This window comes from Manihot esculenta, chromosome 11 (genome assembly GCF_001659605.2).
Source record: "Manihot esculenta cultivar AM560-2 chromosome 11, M.esculenta_v8, whole genome shotgun sequence".
NCBI classification, from domain to species: domain Eukaryota; kingdom Viridiplantae; phylum Streptophyta; class Magnoliopsida; order Malpighiales; family Euphorbiaceae; genus Manihot; species Manihot esculenta.
Window position 1 is genome coordinate 656987 of NC_035171.2, and position 18316 is coordinate 675302.

An 18316-nucleotide genomic window follows, 5' to 3' on the forward strand; every position below is an offset into this window, starting at 1 on the left:
GAGAGCACATTCCAAAAAAAAGAAAAAAAAAACCTCGTAGGTCCATTAATTTTCTTTTTTTTTTTTTATTTTTATCGAAGGTAAAATATCATTAAAGAGAAAAAGACTTCAAGCCCAATATACAAGATAGGCCTAAAGAAGAAACAAACATCTAGTCTAAAAATAAAAAGTCCAAGAAAGTTCAAAACCCATCTTATCTGAAACCCTAGACTCATGTGCTTCGTGAGAAATGGAGCCACCACCACAAGAGTCGGAACCCGAAGGAGGAGATTTCAAGGTTGCTGGAAAGACAAACGAAGCTAAGTGAAATAACGCAAAGCAACCAAAACCACTGAAACACATCTATAGTTGAACTAGAAGCTTGAAACCATTAAAGACTCAACCAAGGAAAACATCTAGCCGTAAGAGAGGATGTTAACAGAGCTCTTCAATTCGGCGATTTCAGTGCGGCTTAAGGATTAACTGCCCTACAGACGAGGATGACGATATATATATTGAAATTTCCCTCGCACGTGGAAGAGCTTTTCTATGCTCCCACTAGATGGACTCTAATACGACTATGATTTGAGAGCGAGTCCTCTATTCTTAATTATTTCCTAGTAGTATCTTGCATGATTTTTGTGGAAAGGTCCAATTCAAGCGATGGGCTTGGACTGTGATAAAAGACTTTGTTGCTCCTTTGTGATCCCAATTGCCCTAGACTTCCATAGCTTTGGGTTTCAATTATGTATTTGGGCCCTACAGGCTTAATATTTACTCTCAAATCACTATCAATGAAGTTGCTTTTATCTTTGCAGTGACATTTAAGTATTTTCATTACTAAAAATTCAGTAGGTTGACACTTTTAAGGCGAGAAATTATTTAATTTATTTTTATTTTTTATAAAGAATTATTATCAATTTTTTAAAAATTTATTAATTCATTTCCATACTAACAATTTTTTGATAAAATGATTAACTAATTTATTTTATAAAATATATGTATCTTAAAATAGGGATGGAGTAATTAATTTGTAAAAAAAATTAAGGACCTAATTTGTAGAATTATTATCATTTTAATAAACTTTTAGGAGCGCTCTTAATGGTTATGATCAGCAAGAATCAAGCTTTGCTAAAAGAGATGCATTGTACGTTGGTGAGGATAATGAAAATACTAATAGTACTCCTCAAGTTTGCAGAGATTGTGGAAATAGAGCCAAAAAGGAGTGCGAGTATCGAAGGTGCAGGACTTGTTGCAAGAGTAGAGGGTTTTTGATTGTGCCACTCACATTAAGAGCACGTGGGTTCCCGTGGCGAGGCGGCAGGGAATTGAGGGTGGCTCTTCCGCTTCTTCTTCTGGTGGTGGTTGTAATAAAAGGCCTAGAGAGAATGTGACCACTACGTCTTACAGTTTTAGCACTATTAAAGATAAAGACTAACTATAACAGTTTTATCTATTTGTAACTTGAGTTATAGCTGTATACTTATCTTGTATTTAGTTAGTGATAAGGGTTAGAATTGTGATAAGGTTTAGAGTCATGATAAGGTTAGAGTTGTGATAAGATTTAGAGTTATGATAAGGTTTATAGTTGGTTGAGATAATATTTGTTATTCATATAATCTGTATCAAACTCAACCACTGGTATATACTATATAAATGTATTCTATACAGAAATACAAATACATAGAATTCTCAATATCATAAATCTTCTATATGGTATCAGAGCCGCAATCTGCTCTCACGAGTTTTCTGATCCAATTTTCTTTTAATTAATGGCTTCGTCATCCAATACCGTCATTCAATTAAATGCTCCAACGCATTTTCCAATTAAACTTACTCCGGAGAATTTTCCTGTTTGGAGAAAACAGATCCAATCAACCTTAATTGGTCTTGATTTACTTGATTTTATTGATGGTTCACGGGTTGCACCATCACAATTTCTTTCTGAAAAAGACAAAACAGCCAACCCAACTTTCGCCTTATGGTTTCGACAAGATCAAATTTTGATCAGTGCTCTTTTAGGAAGTTGTTCCGATACTATTCAACCCTTGATTTCTTCAGCCAATACTGCCAAAGAAGCATGGGATCGGCTTCACCAGAGTTTTGCTAATGTTTCTCGTTCTAGAATTCTGTCCTTAAAAACTAAATTAGCACAGAACTCTAAGGGAACCAAACCGATTGCTATTTTTCTCAATGAGATGAGGGCTATTGCAGATGAGCTTGCTCTTACCCAGAATCCGGTGAGTGATGATGACTTAATTGTTTATATTATCACGCGATTGGGAGATTATTACAGTCCCATAGTTGCTGCGTTAAAAGTTCGTGAAACCCCAATAACCTTTTCTGATCTCTTTGAAAAACTTACTGATCATGAACGATCCCTACAAGAAAAAGATTCCACAACTGTTTCAGCTACGTCACAAGTGATTGCTACTGTCAATTACACTCAACGTTCTGGAGGGCGTTCACACAATCAGAATGGCAATTATAATTGATCTCCACAAAACTCCAATTATTCTGGAAATCGACGTGGTGGTCGTGGTTCTTACTCTGGTGGTCGAGGTCGAGGTTCTTATCGACCTGATGTGGTATGTCAATTTTGTGAATATACTGGGCATACTACTGCTGAATGTCGCAAATTGGCTCGCTTTCTTAAGGAGAATAATATGTCTTTGAAGACTGATACCTCGCATTCTTCAGCACCGATACCTGCAGTTAATGTTACTTCTTCTATGGCTGCTTCTTCTCCACAATAATGGTTGTTTGATAGCGGAGCTTCTCATCATGTTGTGTCGAATCCAGCTTCTTTGCAAAGCTATTCTGACTATGGAGGTCCTGAGGAAGTACAACTTGGTGATGGTAAAACGCTTGCTGTATCACATACTGGTTTTGTGCAAATTCCTACTTACTCTAAGAATTTATCATTGCCTAATGTGTTATGCGTGCCTAATCTGCGCAAGAATTTGGTCTCAATTGCTAAGTTGTGTCGCACTAATCATGTTTCTGTGGAATTTTTTCCATCTTATTTTATTGTGAAGGATCTGTACACGGGGGCGTCTCTACTACGGGGAGAGAACATTGATGATATCTACTGTGCAAGTTTTTCCAGAGTTAATTCTCAACGTTCTCAGCTGAATGTTACTACTCGGTGTCTGTCTTTGCTTTCTGAATGGCATCACAAGCTTGGTCATCCCAACAATAAAGTCCTTTTGTTAGTACTTCGAAATATTGGTCTTCAGTCTATGTCTAAATATGTTTCTAGTTTTCATTGTACTTCCTGCTCTATGAGCAAGAGTCATAAATTACCGTTTTTTGAGAATTCTCTTGTTAGTAATAAGCCTTTGCAACTTGTTTATTCTGATGTTCACAAAAATCTATTGATGGCTATGCATATTACGTTACATTTATTGATCACTATTCTAAGTATGTTTGGCTATATCCCATGAAGCAGAAATCTGATACTCATGATTTGTTTATCCACTTTCAGAAATTGGTTGAAAATTATTTTCACACTAGAATTGTTTCTGTGTTCACTGATAATGGTGGGGAGTATCAAAAGCTTAAGAATCATTTTTTGTCTTGTGGTATTTCACATTATACAACACCTCCACATACGCCAGAGCATAATGGTACTGCTGAACGTCGTCATCGCTCAATAGTTGAAACAGGTCTTGCTATGTTACAATTTTCGTCTTTACCTTCTAATTATTGGTCTCATGCTTTTCAGGCTGCTGTTTATTTGCTCAATCGGTTGCCTTCGTCCGCTATTTCGTTTCAAACACCTTTCTCTAGATTGTTTGGTATGCCTCATAGTTTTAAGAGATTGAAATCTTTTGGTTGCCTTTGTTTTCCATGGCTAAGGCCATATAATAATTCTAAACTTCAGTGTCGTTCATTGCCTTGTATTTTTCTTGGATATTCTCCAACTCAATCTGCATACAAATGTTACGATCCAAAGGCTAATCGTTTGTATTTGTCTCGTCATGTTCAATTTGTTGAGCATATTTTTCCATCTGAAACTTGCACTAGTTCTCATCAATTTACAGATTATTTTCGAGATGCTTCTTGTACAGGTTCGGCACAACAACCAAATCCATCACCTGTTGCACCAACTGCAGTTGCTTCGGTTCCATTGGCAATTTCTATTCCAAGTGATTCTGATTTGTTGGTTTCAAGTACTGGTTCCGAATCTATTACAGCATTATCAGCAGAATCTGATCAATCTACCATGCCATTAATTAGTACTGAGACTCAACAAGTTGACCCTTTGATGACTGAATCTTCTACTACTGATTTAGATTTGCCACTACCGATTGTTTCACAAGATTCAGTTCCAGCTCCTGTACAACGGCAGCAGCGACAAAGGAAGCCTAACTCAAAGTATTTTAATTCTTCTTTTGTTAATCTTACAACTAAATATCCTTTACCGGATACACTCGAGCCAAGAACAGTGAAACAAGCTCTGGCCAGTTCACTTTGGCGGCAGGCGATGGATTCAGAGTACAATGCTCTTTTGAAAAATAAAACTTGGGAGCTGGTTCCGAGAGACAAACATCATCTTATTAGTTGCAAATGGGTGTTTCGGATTAAGCGTAAACCGGATGGTACTATTGATAAGTACAAGGCACGTTTGGTTGCCAAAGGATTTCTTCAGGAACCTGGGCGTGATTATTTTGAGACATTTAGTCCGGTTACAAAACCGGTTACAATTCGGGTAGTTCTTACTCTTGCAATTTCTAAAGGATGGCAGTTAAGGCAATTGGATGTAAATAATGCCTTTTTACATGGCACACTTTATGAAGATGTCTACATGCAGCAACCTCCAGGATATGTGCAACCTGAGTTTCCTGATTATGTTTGCAAACTGAAGAAGTCTCTTTATGGTTTGAAACAGGCTCCACGAGCTTGGTATCTTGAACTTACTTCTTTTTTGCTCAAACTTGGTTTTCGCAAATCAAATGCTGATGCGTCCTTGTTTATTTTTTTCTCAAATGGGATTATTGCATATTTTCTAGTATATGTTGACGATATTGTACTTACAGGTAATAACAATCATTTTCTGCATACCTGCGTACAGAAGCTATCTGCTCAGTTCTCTGTCAAAGATTTGGGAATATTAAATCATTTTTTGGGGGTTGAAGTGATTTCTACAGCTGCAGGATTATTTCTTTCGCAACATCGACATATTGCTGATTTGTTAGACCGATTTGATATGGCTGGAGCTAAAGAGGTGAATACTCCTATGTCTACAGGAGACAAGCTCATCTTAAATGATGGTTCTAGTTCGACTGATTCCACCGTATATCGCCAAATTATTGGATCTCTTCAATATTTGGCAATTACGCGTCCTGATGTTTCTTTTGCAGTGAATCGACTGTCACAATTTATGCATGCACCGACACAAACTCATCTTCAAGCACTGAAACGTGTTTTGCGATATCTTAAAGGAACCATACATTATGGCTTATTTCTCAATAGAAATTCCACTCATACTCTGTCTGCCTTCTCTGATTCTGATTGGGGTGGTGTCCTTGATAATGGGCGGTCTACAACAGCTTATGTTCTATATCTTGGTTCTAATATTATATCCTGGAAATCTAGTCGCCAAAAGACTGTCTCCCGATCTTCTACAGAGGCTGAGTACAAAGCCTTAACCAATGCTGCAGCAGAGGTATTTTGGGTTCAAAGTTTATTACAAGATTTGGGAGTACCAATATCACAACCACCAGTCCTTCATTGTGATAATCTTGGTGCGACTTACTTCTGCGCCAATCCAATCTATCATACTAGGATGAAGCATCTTGCACTGGATTACCATTTTGTTCGCGAGAAAATTAATGCTGGACAGTTAAGGGTTCTTCACATAAGTTCAAAAGATCAAGTTGCTGATGTGCTTACAAAGGCTTTGGGAAGAACTCAGTTTTGTTACTTTAGAACCAAGATTGGAGTCTCCGATGGCGCCTCAATCTTGCGGGGGCGTATTAAAGATAAAGACTAACTATAACAGTTTTATCTATTTGTAACTCGAGTTATAGCTGTATATTTATCTTGTATTTAGTTAGTGATAAGGGTTAGAGTTGTAATAAGGTTTAGAGTCATGATAAGGTTAGAGTTATGATAAGATTTAGAGTTATGATAAGGTTTATAGTTGGTTGAGATAATATTTGTTATTCATATAATCTGTATCAAACTCAACCACTGGTATATACTATATAAATGTATTCTATACAGAAATACAAATACATAGAATTCTCACTATCATAAATCTTCTATAAGCACTTCTAATAACAATGCCGCTGCTTGTTTCAGTTTTGAAAATGGCTTTAATCACCAGGGTACTCTCTCTCTCTGATTATGATCTTAATCATACTTCAAGATTGAGTCCTTCTTGTTCTTACTTCTCTTTCTAATCATTTCCCTATAGATTCAAATGGAAACATGTTGTTTTTGTTGAGCTTTTAATGGAATACTGGCTCTGTTTCCTTTGACGTGTCTCTGTTTGAAGGGATTTGGAGGAGAATGGAATTAAGACACTTAAATTCGGCTGTTTTTTTTGTGGGTTACAGATGCAAGCTTCAAGCAGTCCTTGCCAAGCCAAGTTCGAGCGCCAGCAGTTTTCAGGTGCATTAGAGCAACCGCCATTAATGGTAGCGAAGCAGAGGTTGCATACCAAGGTATGGTGAAGATAAGCGGCCATGTTTTTAAGGGCTTTCTCTATGATCAGGAGATTGATGAGAAAAATTTAATTGCTTGCCTTTCAAAGATGCCCTCCATTGGAAGAAATAGAGACAGCAGCCACAGACTCCTTGAATGTATATCCTATTTCTGCCCAATGATTTTTTTAAAAGGCTATTCTAGGTTAATGGTTGATCAAAATGATAGAGAGAGAGGAAAATTCAGAAGCAACACTGTAAAAATGACCAATTCCGTTGCAAATCAGTGCATAAGCTCAGCCACAGATGGTTCTTAGTAAGCCAGGGTCATTGTTGCAATGTCACTATCATTCTTGGGTAACATTAGAAAAGAATTTGATAGTGCATTTTGTGATGAGCTTGCTTTTTCTTTTTAACTCAATTCAGAATAGCAATTACCCACTTGTAAATTTCAGTTATAAAAATTTTAAAAACATCTAAAAGCTTTTTCAAAGTATTATTGGGTCTAATTGGAATTTGAATTAGTGACCTCTTAATTCTAGAGATGACTCTAGTACTAAGGTTATTGAATAAATGATTTTTTTCAATATATAAAATGTTATTCAAAACCAAAAAAAAAAACTGGTTAACCACCATTCCATATGGAAGCTCAGGATTAGAAAAACATATTGGAAATTATTTTGATCATTTCTTGGAATAAATTTATATGGATTTTACTTGAGAAGGAAACAAAAGCTATGCAACCCCATAAAAAAATCCAGGTCAATACCATTTGATATGTCTGCTGGTACCACAAATCATTTAAGAACAAGTCTTCTTCTTAGAAGTGGACGCCACCATCGCACATGAAGTAAGCAAAGGACATGGTTGATTAAGAATCAATTACTCAAATGCTTTCTTCTCTTTAGTCAACGACAGAAATCAAGACCAGGATATGCGCTGATGCTCGCAAATGTTTCCTTACTATTTGGAAATGGTTCTTTCTTCACATGCCATGTCTGGGCTAAACGTGTTTGCTTGGAACCTTGCAATGTAAAGAGGCTCTACCCTGCATGTAACCCAACAGCAGACCTTTTGTCTCACACGCAGTCCACCTCAACATCATCATATATTCATACTGAGTGGCCCAAGGCGGACCTGTACCTCAGCGATGTTGATGGCAACTAGAGATTGATGGTTAGCTAGAGAATCGCAAAGTTGAGTTTTCTTGCATTTGCAAAGAAGGAAACTTTAAAATTCTTACAATGTTGTCTTGCCAGTAAAATTAAGATACTGACAGTGTTGGTTTAGGAATCAACAGCAAGGCCTCAATTTTGAACAATTTTTTTTCAACAAATTGACATGGGAAAAACACAAACATGAAATCTAACAATCATACGCCAATATCATCGCCTGAGAGGAGCTTTGTATGAAAAGAAAATTGGATAATGATGCAGCTTCATCAACAAAGAATTTCTTTCAAGATTAAGAAAGTCGCCAAAAGTTAGTTCCTTTACAATTCCTCTTGTACATAATTGATGCCGAAACCCAAGACTCTCCCACAAAGTGGGAGAAAAAGGAATGTATATTGGCACAAAAAGAATCAAATTTTGACATGGATCCTCCACCTGGCTAACTGATTTACAAATTAATCAAGCTCAAGTAATTCTGGTTACAACATTAATCTATACCTTTCCTAGGAGACATCATACGTTTGTAACTGTGAACTAACAGAGATGATGAGGGGAAAACTGCCATTTGCTGAACTAGAAAAGCATGATCCTTGCAGCTGCAAATCCTCCCCAATGGTTTTTGACTGAAAGAATTGTCATCCTCGAAACAAAGTGGCTATGCACAAATGGTCACAGGTTGCAAGTTTGAATATTCAGGTCAATCTATATCGTCAAGTGTCTTCTACAAAAACTCTCAAAATGAAATCTCGAAAACGTTTTGAATATTGCTTTGGATCTACAGCAGAGATTGAAGTTGGGTCATAATGCATTGATTTGTATGCATGCTCGAGCTTTTTGCTAATATCGTAATCTTGTAGTATGTCTATTATACCAAAAAATAGAATGATTTCATACAAGTTTCCAGCTGCTTCTCCCATCAGACCGACTTCACAATTACTTTTTCTGGTAGTCTTTTCTGCCCGTGCTGGCATGCCGATGCCCAGCTTTATGGAGGACAACCTGCATAGTTCATTTATAGAGAATGATTAAAAGAGAAGTATTAATAGAAGTAATTCATAGGCATGGGAACAGAGTTTGAAAATAAGGAATAGCTAAGTCAGCATCACAATAAGCCAGCAAGATTGCCAATCACCCATGGAAGCACTACTGGACATGCAAACAAAGATCAACAGATTGTTGATTTATGCAACAGTGAATTGGTATATGAGATCTTTTGAGCAACCTAGAACTATTTCTCATGTCTTCTGAATTTTAACTAGTCCACAACTTACAGATTCACGCATGATAAAGTTGGATTACTAAGCAACCAATTCTGTATTAATCACAGAAGGGTTAAAAAAAAAGAAGTTTGGTTCTGCAGTTTTAGTTTACCGAGCAGGGTCAAGAATAATCTTATCCATCTCTGCTCTAGAAAGGCGTGGGAGTGCTCCAAATTCATTATCTGGGTTTCCATTTCCTGGTGAAAGAAAAGAGAACCATTTCATCAGTTCAGCTGGGCTAGCTCTGAAAATAGAAAAGAGGATCTAATTAGGTGACTAGAAATAACCAGTAGGAGTTCTTGGGCCAGAGGGTGTAAGAAGTCCAGTTGGAGTGCGAAGGCCAGTAGGAGTCCTAACTCCAGAACTACGAGTTGGTGTCATGGAATCCTTATACGAAGCTTCTCGAAAGTGAATACCAACCAAAAGACTGTAATCCATAATTCTCTCTTGTTCAAGGAAGTCACAATCTCTGTCCACTTGTCTGCATAAGAGCACCTTAATGTTATAAAGACAATAAGGATAGCTAAGTTCTAACATTTAATTTCTTAATATTCTAAACAAATGCATGAATGCAGTGTGCATCCATATCAATGTAATAAGAAATCAAAATGAGTTGAAGTTCAGTAGACTTGACAAAAGATGACTCTTGTTATGATTAGATTTATCAACGATGGACAGAAGGTTACAAATCTGTGTTTCCCATGAAAATAGAAAGATCTCAAAATATTTTTCTAGAATAAATTGAAGGCAAAGCAGATTTTGATGCTTGCATCTCTCACAATGCTCCATTTTTCTAGCTAATTGTTTTGCAGTTCTAACATTTTGACATTCTCATACGGAAGTTAAATTTGCAGCTAGTCAAATGCAAGTGCATTAATTACCCCATAACAGCAAAGTAAGATTTTCTTACACTCCCATACATTCTTATCCTTAACAAAGATATTGATATATTAAATATATTGCAGAGAGGCAATGAAAGTCTTCATCCTGACAACCAGCATTCATACAAAGACAAACATCAACGCAAAGTATAACAGTGGAAGGGAATGCAAAAAGGAGAAGAGACAAGGTGTTCACCTGCAAAACTCTTGGAACCAAACCTTATGCAATCGAAATATGTAATTGAGATCAAGATCTTTGAGGGTTGTTGTTGGATCAATTTCTGATTCAGGTTTAGCAGTTGTGCGACCATGGGAAGAACCTTTCAAGTCAAAACGTCTATGAATGGTATACTCAGAACAGAACAGATTCCCCATTATGACAAATCGCACCTAATCCAAATGAATAAAATTCATGACCATGAAGAATTTCCTACACAAAAAAATCGTGGCTTTATGCCTATTGTATTACCTTCTTCTGGTTCGGACCAGCTAATTTCACACAATGAAGACCATAAAATTTGGTTACTAGAGTGTGCTCAAATGAGCGAACATGAGTGTAGTAAGCTGGCAGCATCCTTAAGAGCACCTGCAATAACATCAGCCAATTGGTGCTTGTAATTTAAACTCAAAAGTGTATGTGAAGATGAAGAAGTAGAAGACACTTGTTCTCAAATTTCGCAATTAAGCAGAACAAGTCTGTGAATTAGAGATAAACTAGATTTGCTTATAATTTTTGGATTAGTACAATTTCTGAGGGACATTCTATATTCCCCTTAAGTAACTAAAAAGATTTTTGACAAGCAATTCAAAATGAAGCAGAAGTTGAATGTATACAACAACGAGAATACTAACTTTTACTTCTGCCTTCTTCATGGTCTTTATCATGTAGCGGTCATCATTTGTTAAGTAAAAGAAGCTTCCACTTTTGCCTGGGGATGAGAGCTCCCTAAGGGCATCATTCCCACATATAGATAGCATGTAATCAGCTGCATCCACATTGAACAATTTCCTGAGAGTCCTGAAAATAGGATTATGGTGAAAATCAGGCAACGTTTACATCAACTAAAGTTAACCAAAATGCTACGGAATGCATGTGGCATGTTTGTGCATCCACTACCGTTGTAAAGTTTCCCACAGAAAACATAAGATTTTTATGAAAATTTTGTAGAACACTGAATATTCTATCACCAAATTCTACTTGATGCAATGCAGAAGTAATTTCAAATCATTTTTCAGAAACATGCTTCCATTGGCACTGTACCAATATAGTTGAAATAATATAATTCCTGGTAAAAGGGGCCTAGCCCTTGAATATAGAAGCAGTTTTCAAGCTGTAACCTGAAAACAACAGGGCAGTAATCCTTCCATTTGAAGTCACTAGACTGGTGCGGTGGAGTGTACTTGGATCCTTCTGGAGGAAATTTAGTCCAAACTTTTTCCTTAGGATCAAAACATGAAGCCTTCAGATCAAGAGATATAGCCGGAGCAGGTCGTCCCACTGAATGTCTGTGCAACCAGACGAAAGTTATTTAGTGGAAGGAATTAGTTGATTGCTGCAAACCATGAGTAGGAGAAACGGCACTTAGGCATAACAAACAACAGCAAACATAAGAATAACCATTATGCAACATCTGGACATGCAATGGGGAAAAGATCCAACTTGCAGACCCTCTGGAACAGAACAATTTATTGGCAAGAACCACAATCTATCCTGGTTTCACAATTTGATCAACCATATACTAGATTTTAAATTTTGGTTTTCAAGATCAAGACTTTGCAACACACAGAACGAGAAAAGTTTAAGACACCTTCAATTCTCTACATAAGCATTCTACCGAATAGTGGGTGCCAAAGCAGAAAAATAAAAGGAAGAGATCAAACACAGAAGCATTTACCAATAACCCAAATACCTGATTCCCAACTGCAGATTGAGCATGAGCTCATAGTTTTTATGCCCTTTTGATATTGTCTCCCCTTGCCTCTTCACAGGCCGTAAATTCAATCTGTGCATCCTTGAATCTAAATCATCAAAATGACAAAACCCTTCATCTCCATCTCTCCATTCCCCATCTCCACCACCGACAGAAGTATCATTACTTTCCATTGAAGCTAGGCTGTAATTACTTAATCTCCCATCCACAGACATCCGCCTAAGCTTTCCATCCTCAACATTCCCTTTGATTGGCTTAACATACCCAAGTTCAGTCCCAGGGAAATTCAATGTCTTCTGTGATGGGAAAATTGACACCTTTTCACAAGCACAAATCTGGCAATCACTCAAGTCCTTCAAAAACACCTCTTGTGGATCCCAATCCAAATTCCCTGACTTAGACCCAGATGGATAATAAGTCCCATTTTGGTCTTTAGGATCTTTACTCCAAACCCCCACGTAGAAACTTCCATCTGACCATCTAAAAGTCCCATTTCCTTTCGGCAACCCATCTTCCCAAAACCCATCATATCTATTTCCATTTCTCCAAATCATAGTTCCATTCCCGTTCATTACACCATTCTTCCACTGACCGATATAATGATTCCCGTTCCTCCATTGATACCTTCCATGCCCATCTTGCACGCCTCTTCTCCAATCACCTTCATAGCAATCTCCAGTGTAATAACACTTTGTGCCATGTCCCTGTCTCAAATTCATAACCCAAGAACCCCTATAAGTAGCACCTGAAGATCCTGTATAAGTCCCTTTACCATCCATATAACCACCCTTGAAGTCACCCTCATAGGTCGCACCACAGGGCCAACTAAATTTACCCTTTCCCATTGTTTTCCCTTTGTACCATTCACCAACATACATGCACCCATCTATCCAGAGGTATTTGCCATGTCCATGAGGGAGGCCTTCATGCCATTGGCCTGTGTAGAAGTCTCCGCAGGGAAAAACTCTCTCTGCATGGTAGACTGACTCGTTGCAAGAAGGATCATCATCATCTGCATGAGCTACCGCTGCTGACATCGTGGTGCCAAAGATGTAGTTGGATCTTCTCTTTGTAGCTGCTTGTGATTTTCTTACTGTCGCTTCCCAGCCCTTCTCTTCGCTCATTCTCTCCCTACAAAGAGACCAACTCTTCTACCTCTCCTGCAGTTTTTCTCTTTTGCCTATTATCCTCTCCCATTCTGAGTCTGTTATTGTGTTGTTTTCAGGACAAATGACACATTTTTGCAGCAAACCCAGAAAAAAGGGCAAATTGGAAGGAATCAAACACAACAAAAACATAAACATCAATCTGTGCTGTTTATCTTGTTTAGTCTGCTTTTCAAGACTGTATTGGGTACCTTCAGCTGCTGTGATGGTTTAATGAAATGAAATGGGTGTTTCGTATTTCGAAAAGAAAAATTGAAGAGCTGTCCTGTTAGATTGATGGGGAAAGCGAAAAAGAGTTGGTACCAATGACTGGCTTTTTCTTTCTTTTCTTTTCTTTTCCTGTTTTTTTTTTCCCTCCCCTCAGTTTTCTCTTTCTTTCTATGTTGTTTCCTGATATTTTTCTCTCTCGTTGTTCTTCCCTTTGGTTGTATTGAATTCAAGAACACAAATTGCTGTGGTTCCGGATTTGGTTCCTAAAATTACTTGCATTCCAAACAATTAGAGAGAGTAGAGAAATGGTGGTGGTGATGACGTGACTGCCATTTTTAGGAGTGTCAAGTAAAGGCCATACGTAAACACCGCTAATTTTTAGTTTATGATTCATACTTATCGAGTTATTGAGATAATACAATTCTATCAAATTTCTATTTTCCTCATCACAGCTAGTTTTGGAAATTCAATTTCAGCCCAACATACAATATTCTTTTCTCAACTTCTTCACTTTTGATTATTGTCCATTATATTTTACTCCCCATACTTAAATCTACGACTCTTTTTTTGTGCTGAAAATAATGTGAAATTATGCTAATTTTGTTTAAAATGAAATTATTTTTCATTTTTCTTAAAAAAAAGTATAACTAAATAAATACAATAAATATATCTAGGCAATTTATCAAGAATGAAATTAGTCTTAATACTTTAATTTTTCATTAGTTTGAAGTCTTAGTAAGCTCTACTTAATTGCTTATGGATTTCTTTTTTTTTTTCTCTTAATTAATTATTAGTAAATTATAGGTGACAATATCTGAAAACCAATCCGAGCTGCCACCTTCCCAACAAAAAGTGAAAATTGGCATAAATGAATGGGAAGGGAATAGGAGTGTTGAAAAATAATAGAGAGAATTAGGATTAGGTGGTGGTTTTAATGGGTGGCATTTAAGTATTGAAGTCAGCGTCGGATGGGGTGTGAGACTGCCTGCTTTCATTCAGACAAACTCAAACTCAAACTCATCAAATCCTATAATCCACGGGTCCCACATGCCCCCCTTCCATTACTTGGAAACAAAAGGTGACACTTGTCTTCTCCTCCATTTCACCATCTCCAGCCATGCATGCATACTTATCTCAACTCCCTTTATTTAATTACATAACTACAGTTCCATACTATTTCAAATTCACACATCAAACACTTAACAAAATCATACTATTTCAAAGGACAGAAATGCATACCATTAGATTGAGAGAAAATGAAAAATGAAAGAAAATTTAATAGGGGATAGGGATAGGGATAGGGTCATAGAAATATGTAGGGAGCAGCCAACATTGATAAGTGTTGTACACATAAATGTCGGAGAGTGTTAATAATGACGAAGATGAAGCACAGCTTGGGATGAAAAAAATATGTTGTGATGTGTACCAGGTTTAATGGGTCGGTCTCCTCTCCAGTTGGCTGCTGTCTGACTCCATTTGTACTTTGTCCCCCTCCTCATTGCTTCACCACTTCTTTCTTAGCATATCCACACACAACATGCCCATTATTATTTTTAATCTTCATTCATGGACCATTTCAATTACATATTTATTTATTTTTGTTTTAATATCACTTTATTAAAATTTTATCCATAATATATATATCTAAGAGACTTTTTAACCTAGTTTTTTTTTATAAGTGATGATGAATACTGGATCTTGAATACTTAGTTAGGCTATAATTGAGTCTGTGTGAAAAGGATCATATCTTAATTCTATTAAGACTCAATACATAAGTATGTTCTACAACACAAAGTTCAGGATTCGCTTGGATGGATCAGACAGGACTCCGACTCACATGTGGGAGATCTAAACCAATTGTCTTAATGGATCCATAGAGCAACAGATCCCACAATATTTAGGATCGTGTCCACATGGCATCGGATAGAATTAAATGGCCGCCTGGCGATGAAAAATGACACAGTATATCCATACGTACGGTCAGCGTAACAATGACAGGAGGTACTGGCGCAAGACGACGGTTATACGTCATTAGAGAATAAAAGGGAAAAGGAATAAAGAAAGCAATGGAGAGACAAATCAGACTAAACTTACCAAAATACACTTTGAGTCTACCCTTTACTGCATTTTAGGACATCAATTGGTGCCGTCTGTGGAAATGAAGGAGATCTCTTCATCACTGGAATTCTCATTCTCATTTTACCCATTGAGATCCACATGGCCAACCACGGCAAAAACCATACTAAAAACTCCCCAAACGACCTGAGTTTGACTCAAAAAGGACCACAGTTCTCATTTTTTAGCTCGACCGTCCCAATAAGCCAGCCACCCACGTAATTTAATGTTATGCCCTGAACTACCTTATCTGACTAAGAGCTGCAGAATATGGCTCTCCAGCTACAGAACACCACTCACTAGCTAGGCCAAATGCTGCAACAGAGAGGGGTCAGCACCCCACTGAGCGTACCACTCGCCGCTGAAGGGTTCACTGTCAATGAACCTCAACCCACATTAAACTATCAAGCCCCTCAACAAAATAGTATGAGAACAGATGACGGGGATGGAGAGGTCAGTCGGAGGAACGAGCCGATAGCCAAAACAAGAAGTAGGATAGTGAGAGAACTCATCGAGAATGATGGGATTGAGAGCTATTCCTCTGAACTAGCGAAAAGGTTGAAGAGTGAAGAGATATAAAGAAACTATCGCCTGGAGAAAAGGCCCAATAGGGAGGATGTAGATGTAGACAAGAAGTTAGAAAGGCTGAAAGAACAACTACTGACGGAGTTGGAGGCATGAGACAGTAGTAGTCCCTTGTTACCAACCCCCTCACCGTTTGTGAGACGGGTTCACCAAGAGACTATTCCCAAGAAGTTCATGGTACCAACAATGGCGGCTTATGACAGGACGGGAAACTCTAGGGAGTACGTCTTGAACTACAAGAGATTCTTGGAACTACAAACTCACTCGGGTGTCTTGATGTGCAAGGTTTTTCCTACCACCATAACAAAACCAGCCAGGGCATGATTTAACAGCATGGAGGCAGGAAGTATTAAGAGTTTCATTAACCTAGCCAACGTGTTCATCAGTAGATTCATTGCTGAGGTCCCTGCAGAGAGAAAGACAAGCTACTTAGAAACTATTTGGTAGAGGAGGAATGAATCCTTAAGGAAGTACGTTGCCAGGTTCAACTCAGAGGTTTTACAAATACCTAAGCTTGACGAAGGAAGAGTTGCGGAAGCTATGCAGAAGGGAACCTCCTCCCCCGAGTTCTTCGAATCACTATGCAGAAAGACACCTACCACCCTGCCAGAGCTTATGAAAAGAGCAGAGAAGTATATAAGACAAGACGATGCCTTAACAACAAGTAGGTTCACCAAGGATGATAGAGATAGAGGAAGGGCTAGGAAGGATAAGAGACAGGATAGGCTGGAGAGGAGACAGGATCAGGAGCCCAAGGCACTAAACAAGCACCGGTGGGAGAGAAAGGAGCAGAAACCTTATCAATCGCGGCTCCTCGCTGAAATCACTCCCTTGAATGTATCCAGGGCTGAAGTGCCCATGGCAATCCAAGACAAAGATTTCATACAGTGGCCCAAACTAATAAGGGCATAAGCAAACAGAAAGGACTCGAATAAGCACTGCCAGTACCATCGAACTCATGGCCATGATACAAATGGCTACTACCAGTTAATAAACGAAATAGAAAGGCTCATTAAGACCTCTAGAATTTCATAAAAAGCTAGAGGGACAAAAACAGCGATAGAAAATGATTGGAGAGAGGCCTAAAAGGCAGATTGGGGTACCAGTGAATGATGGCTCCAATGGGACCATCAATATGATTGTAGGAAGAACTGGGCATTGCATGAGTAGGAGAGAGAAGAAGAGAAGCAGAAATGAAGATGAGAGTAGTGCCGAAGTGATGCAAGTTACCAATCACTCTCCAATAACCATCTCTTTCTCCCTTGAGGATGCACAAGAAGTGCAGATGCCTCATGACAATGCTTTGGTCATCGAGGCCGTCATCCATAACTTCAGGGTTCAAAAGGTGCTAGTAGATGACGGCAGCAAAGTAAATTTACTACCTTACAGGGTCTTCCAGTAGATGAAGACACCTGAAGAACAGTTGGTCAGGGATCAAGTCCCGGTCAAAAGGATATGGGGAACCCCGGTAGTAGTGGAAGGGAAAGTAAAAGTGGCCCTCACCCTAGGGGAGCTACCCCTTTCGCGAACCCACTACGCTGTATTTTTAGTGGTGAAGTTACCCTTGAGCTACAACACTATTCTGGAAAGACCGATGCTCTATAACTTTAAAGCAGTGACTAGCATTTAGTATCTGACCATGAAGTTTCCAACAGAGGCAAAGGTTGGAGTCGTCCGAGGGAGACAGGAGGAGGCCAGAGCTGTATACCTAGCCATAGTGGAGGAACGATGCACCCAACCAGAGGAAATAAACCCTGAAGTTATGGAGGTTCGAGATGAAAAGAAAGAGACCAGGACTAAACCTGTAGACAAGTTAGAGACCTTCATGCTCTCCCGGGACAGAGAAAAATTCTTCAAGAGCTTGATGGAGTCCATTGACACTGCAGAAGCTGAAAAGTAAATACTGATTCAGTTAGAATCTAAAACAACAAGTGGAAAACATAACAAGAAAGAAAATTAGAAAAGAGTACCAGCTTCCCAACAGTCCCGAAGATTGGACATAAACATGCACTTTTCGACGTCATACTTGTTCTTTACAAAGGTCAGTCGAAGAAGGCAAACCTGGTCCACCAGGGTTAACCTAGAAAAGTCGTTGCAGCTAGGGGTGAGCAGAATTCGGTTCGAACCGAAAAAACCGACCGAACCGAACCGATTTGAAAATTTGGTTCGATTTTTTATACATTTCGGTTTGGTTCGGTTTTAAATTTCAAAAATTTCGGTTATTTCGGTTCGGTTCGGTTTTGATAAAAAAAAAACCGAAAAAACCTGTAACGACCCGAAAATCGGACCGCTACCGGCGCTAGGATCCAGGTCGACTTAAGGCCGCCGGGACCCGTAGCAAGCCTGACATAAGACCTGTAAACCT

The 18316-nt window shown here is 38.4% G+C and overlaps 1 protein-coding gene and 1 pseudogene across 6 annotated transcripts; one reads left to right on the forward strand and one right to left on the reverse strand.

Annotated features, from left to right (window-relative positions):
- Positions 1-229: 229 nt before the first annotated feature.
- Positions 230-7936, forward strand: LOC110626642 (annotated as a pseudogene).
- Positions 7937-8063: 127 nt separating this feature from the next.
- LOC110626076 (phosphatidylinositol 4-phosphate 5-kinase 6) lies at positions 8064-13833 on the reverse strand. Of its 6 annotated transcripts, XM_021771818.2 has the most exons (9): positions 11855-13832; positions 11283-11450; positions 10797-10962; positions 10414-10530; positions 10141-10334; positions 9351-9544; positions 9176-9260; positions 8699-8803; positions 8064-8579 (listed from the first exon to the last, which is right to left on the reverse strand). In XM_021771818.2, exons 1-9 carry the CDS (start codon positions 12997-12999, stop codon positions 8507-8509), a joined length of 2247 nt encoding a protein of 748 aa, XP_021627510.1. In that variant the 5' UTR covers positions 13000-13832; the 3' UTR covers positions 8064-8506. The 6 variants fall into 6 exon arrangements, 5 of the variants coding, with proteins under 5 accessions (XP_021627510.1, XP_021627509.1, XP_043817292.1 ...); XM_021771817.2 differs by having other exon boundaries at positions 8064-8803; positions 11855-13825; XR_006352421.1 differs by lacking the exon at positions 8064-8579 and having other exon boundaries at positions 8663-8803; positions 9076-9260.
- Between the last annotated feature and the right edge of the window lie 4483 nt (positions 13834-18316).

Bases quoted from the DNA above. Each gene is read 5' to 3' on its own strand.
- LOC110626076 (XM_021771817.2), bottom strand. From the start codon at position 12,999: ATGAGCGAAGAGAAGGGCTGGGAAGCGACAGTAAGAAAATCACAAGCA. The intron at 10,531-10,796 runs GTTAGTATTCTC...ATGTTATTGCAG, and splicing joins TGAAGAAGGCAGAAGTAAAA to GTGCTCTTAAGGATGCTGCC. The intron at 9,545-10,140 runs GTGAACACCTTG...GCTCTTATGCAG, and splicing joins TGGTTCCAAGAGTTTTGCAG to ACAAGTGGACAGAGATTGTG.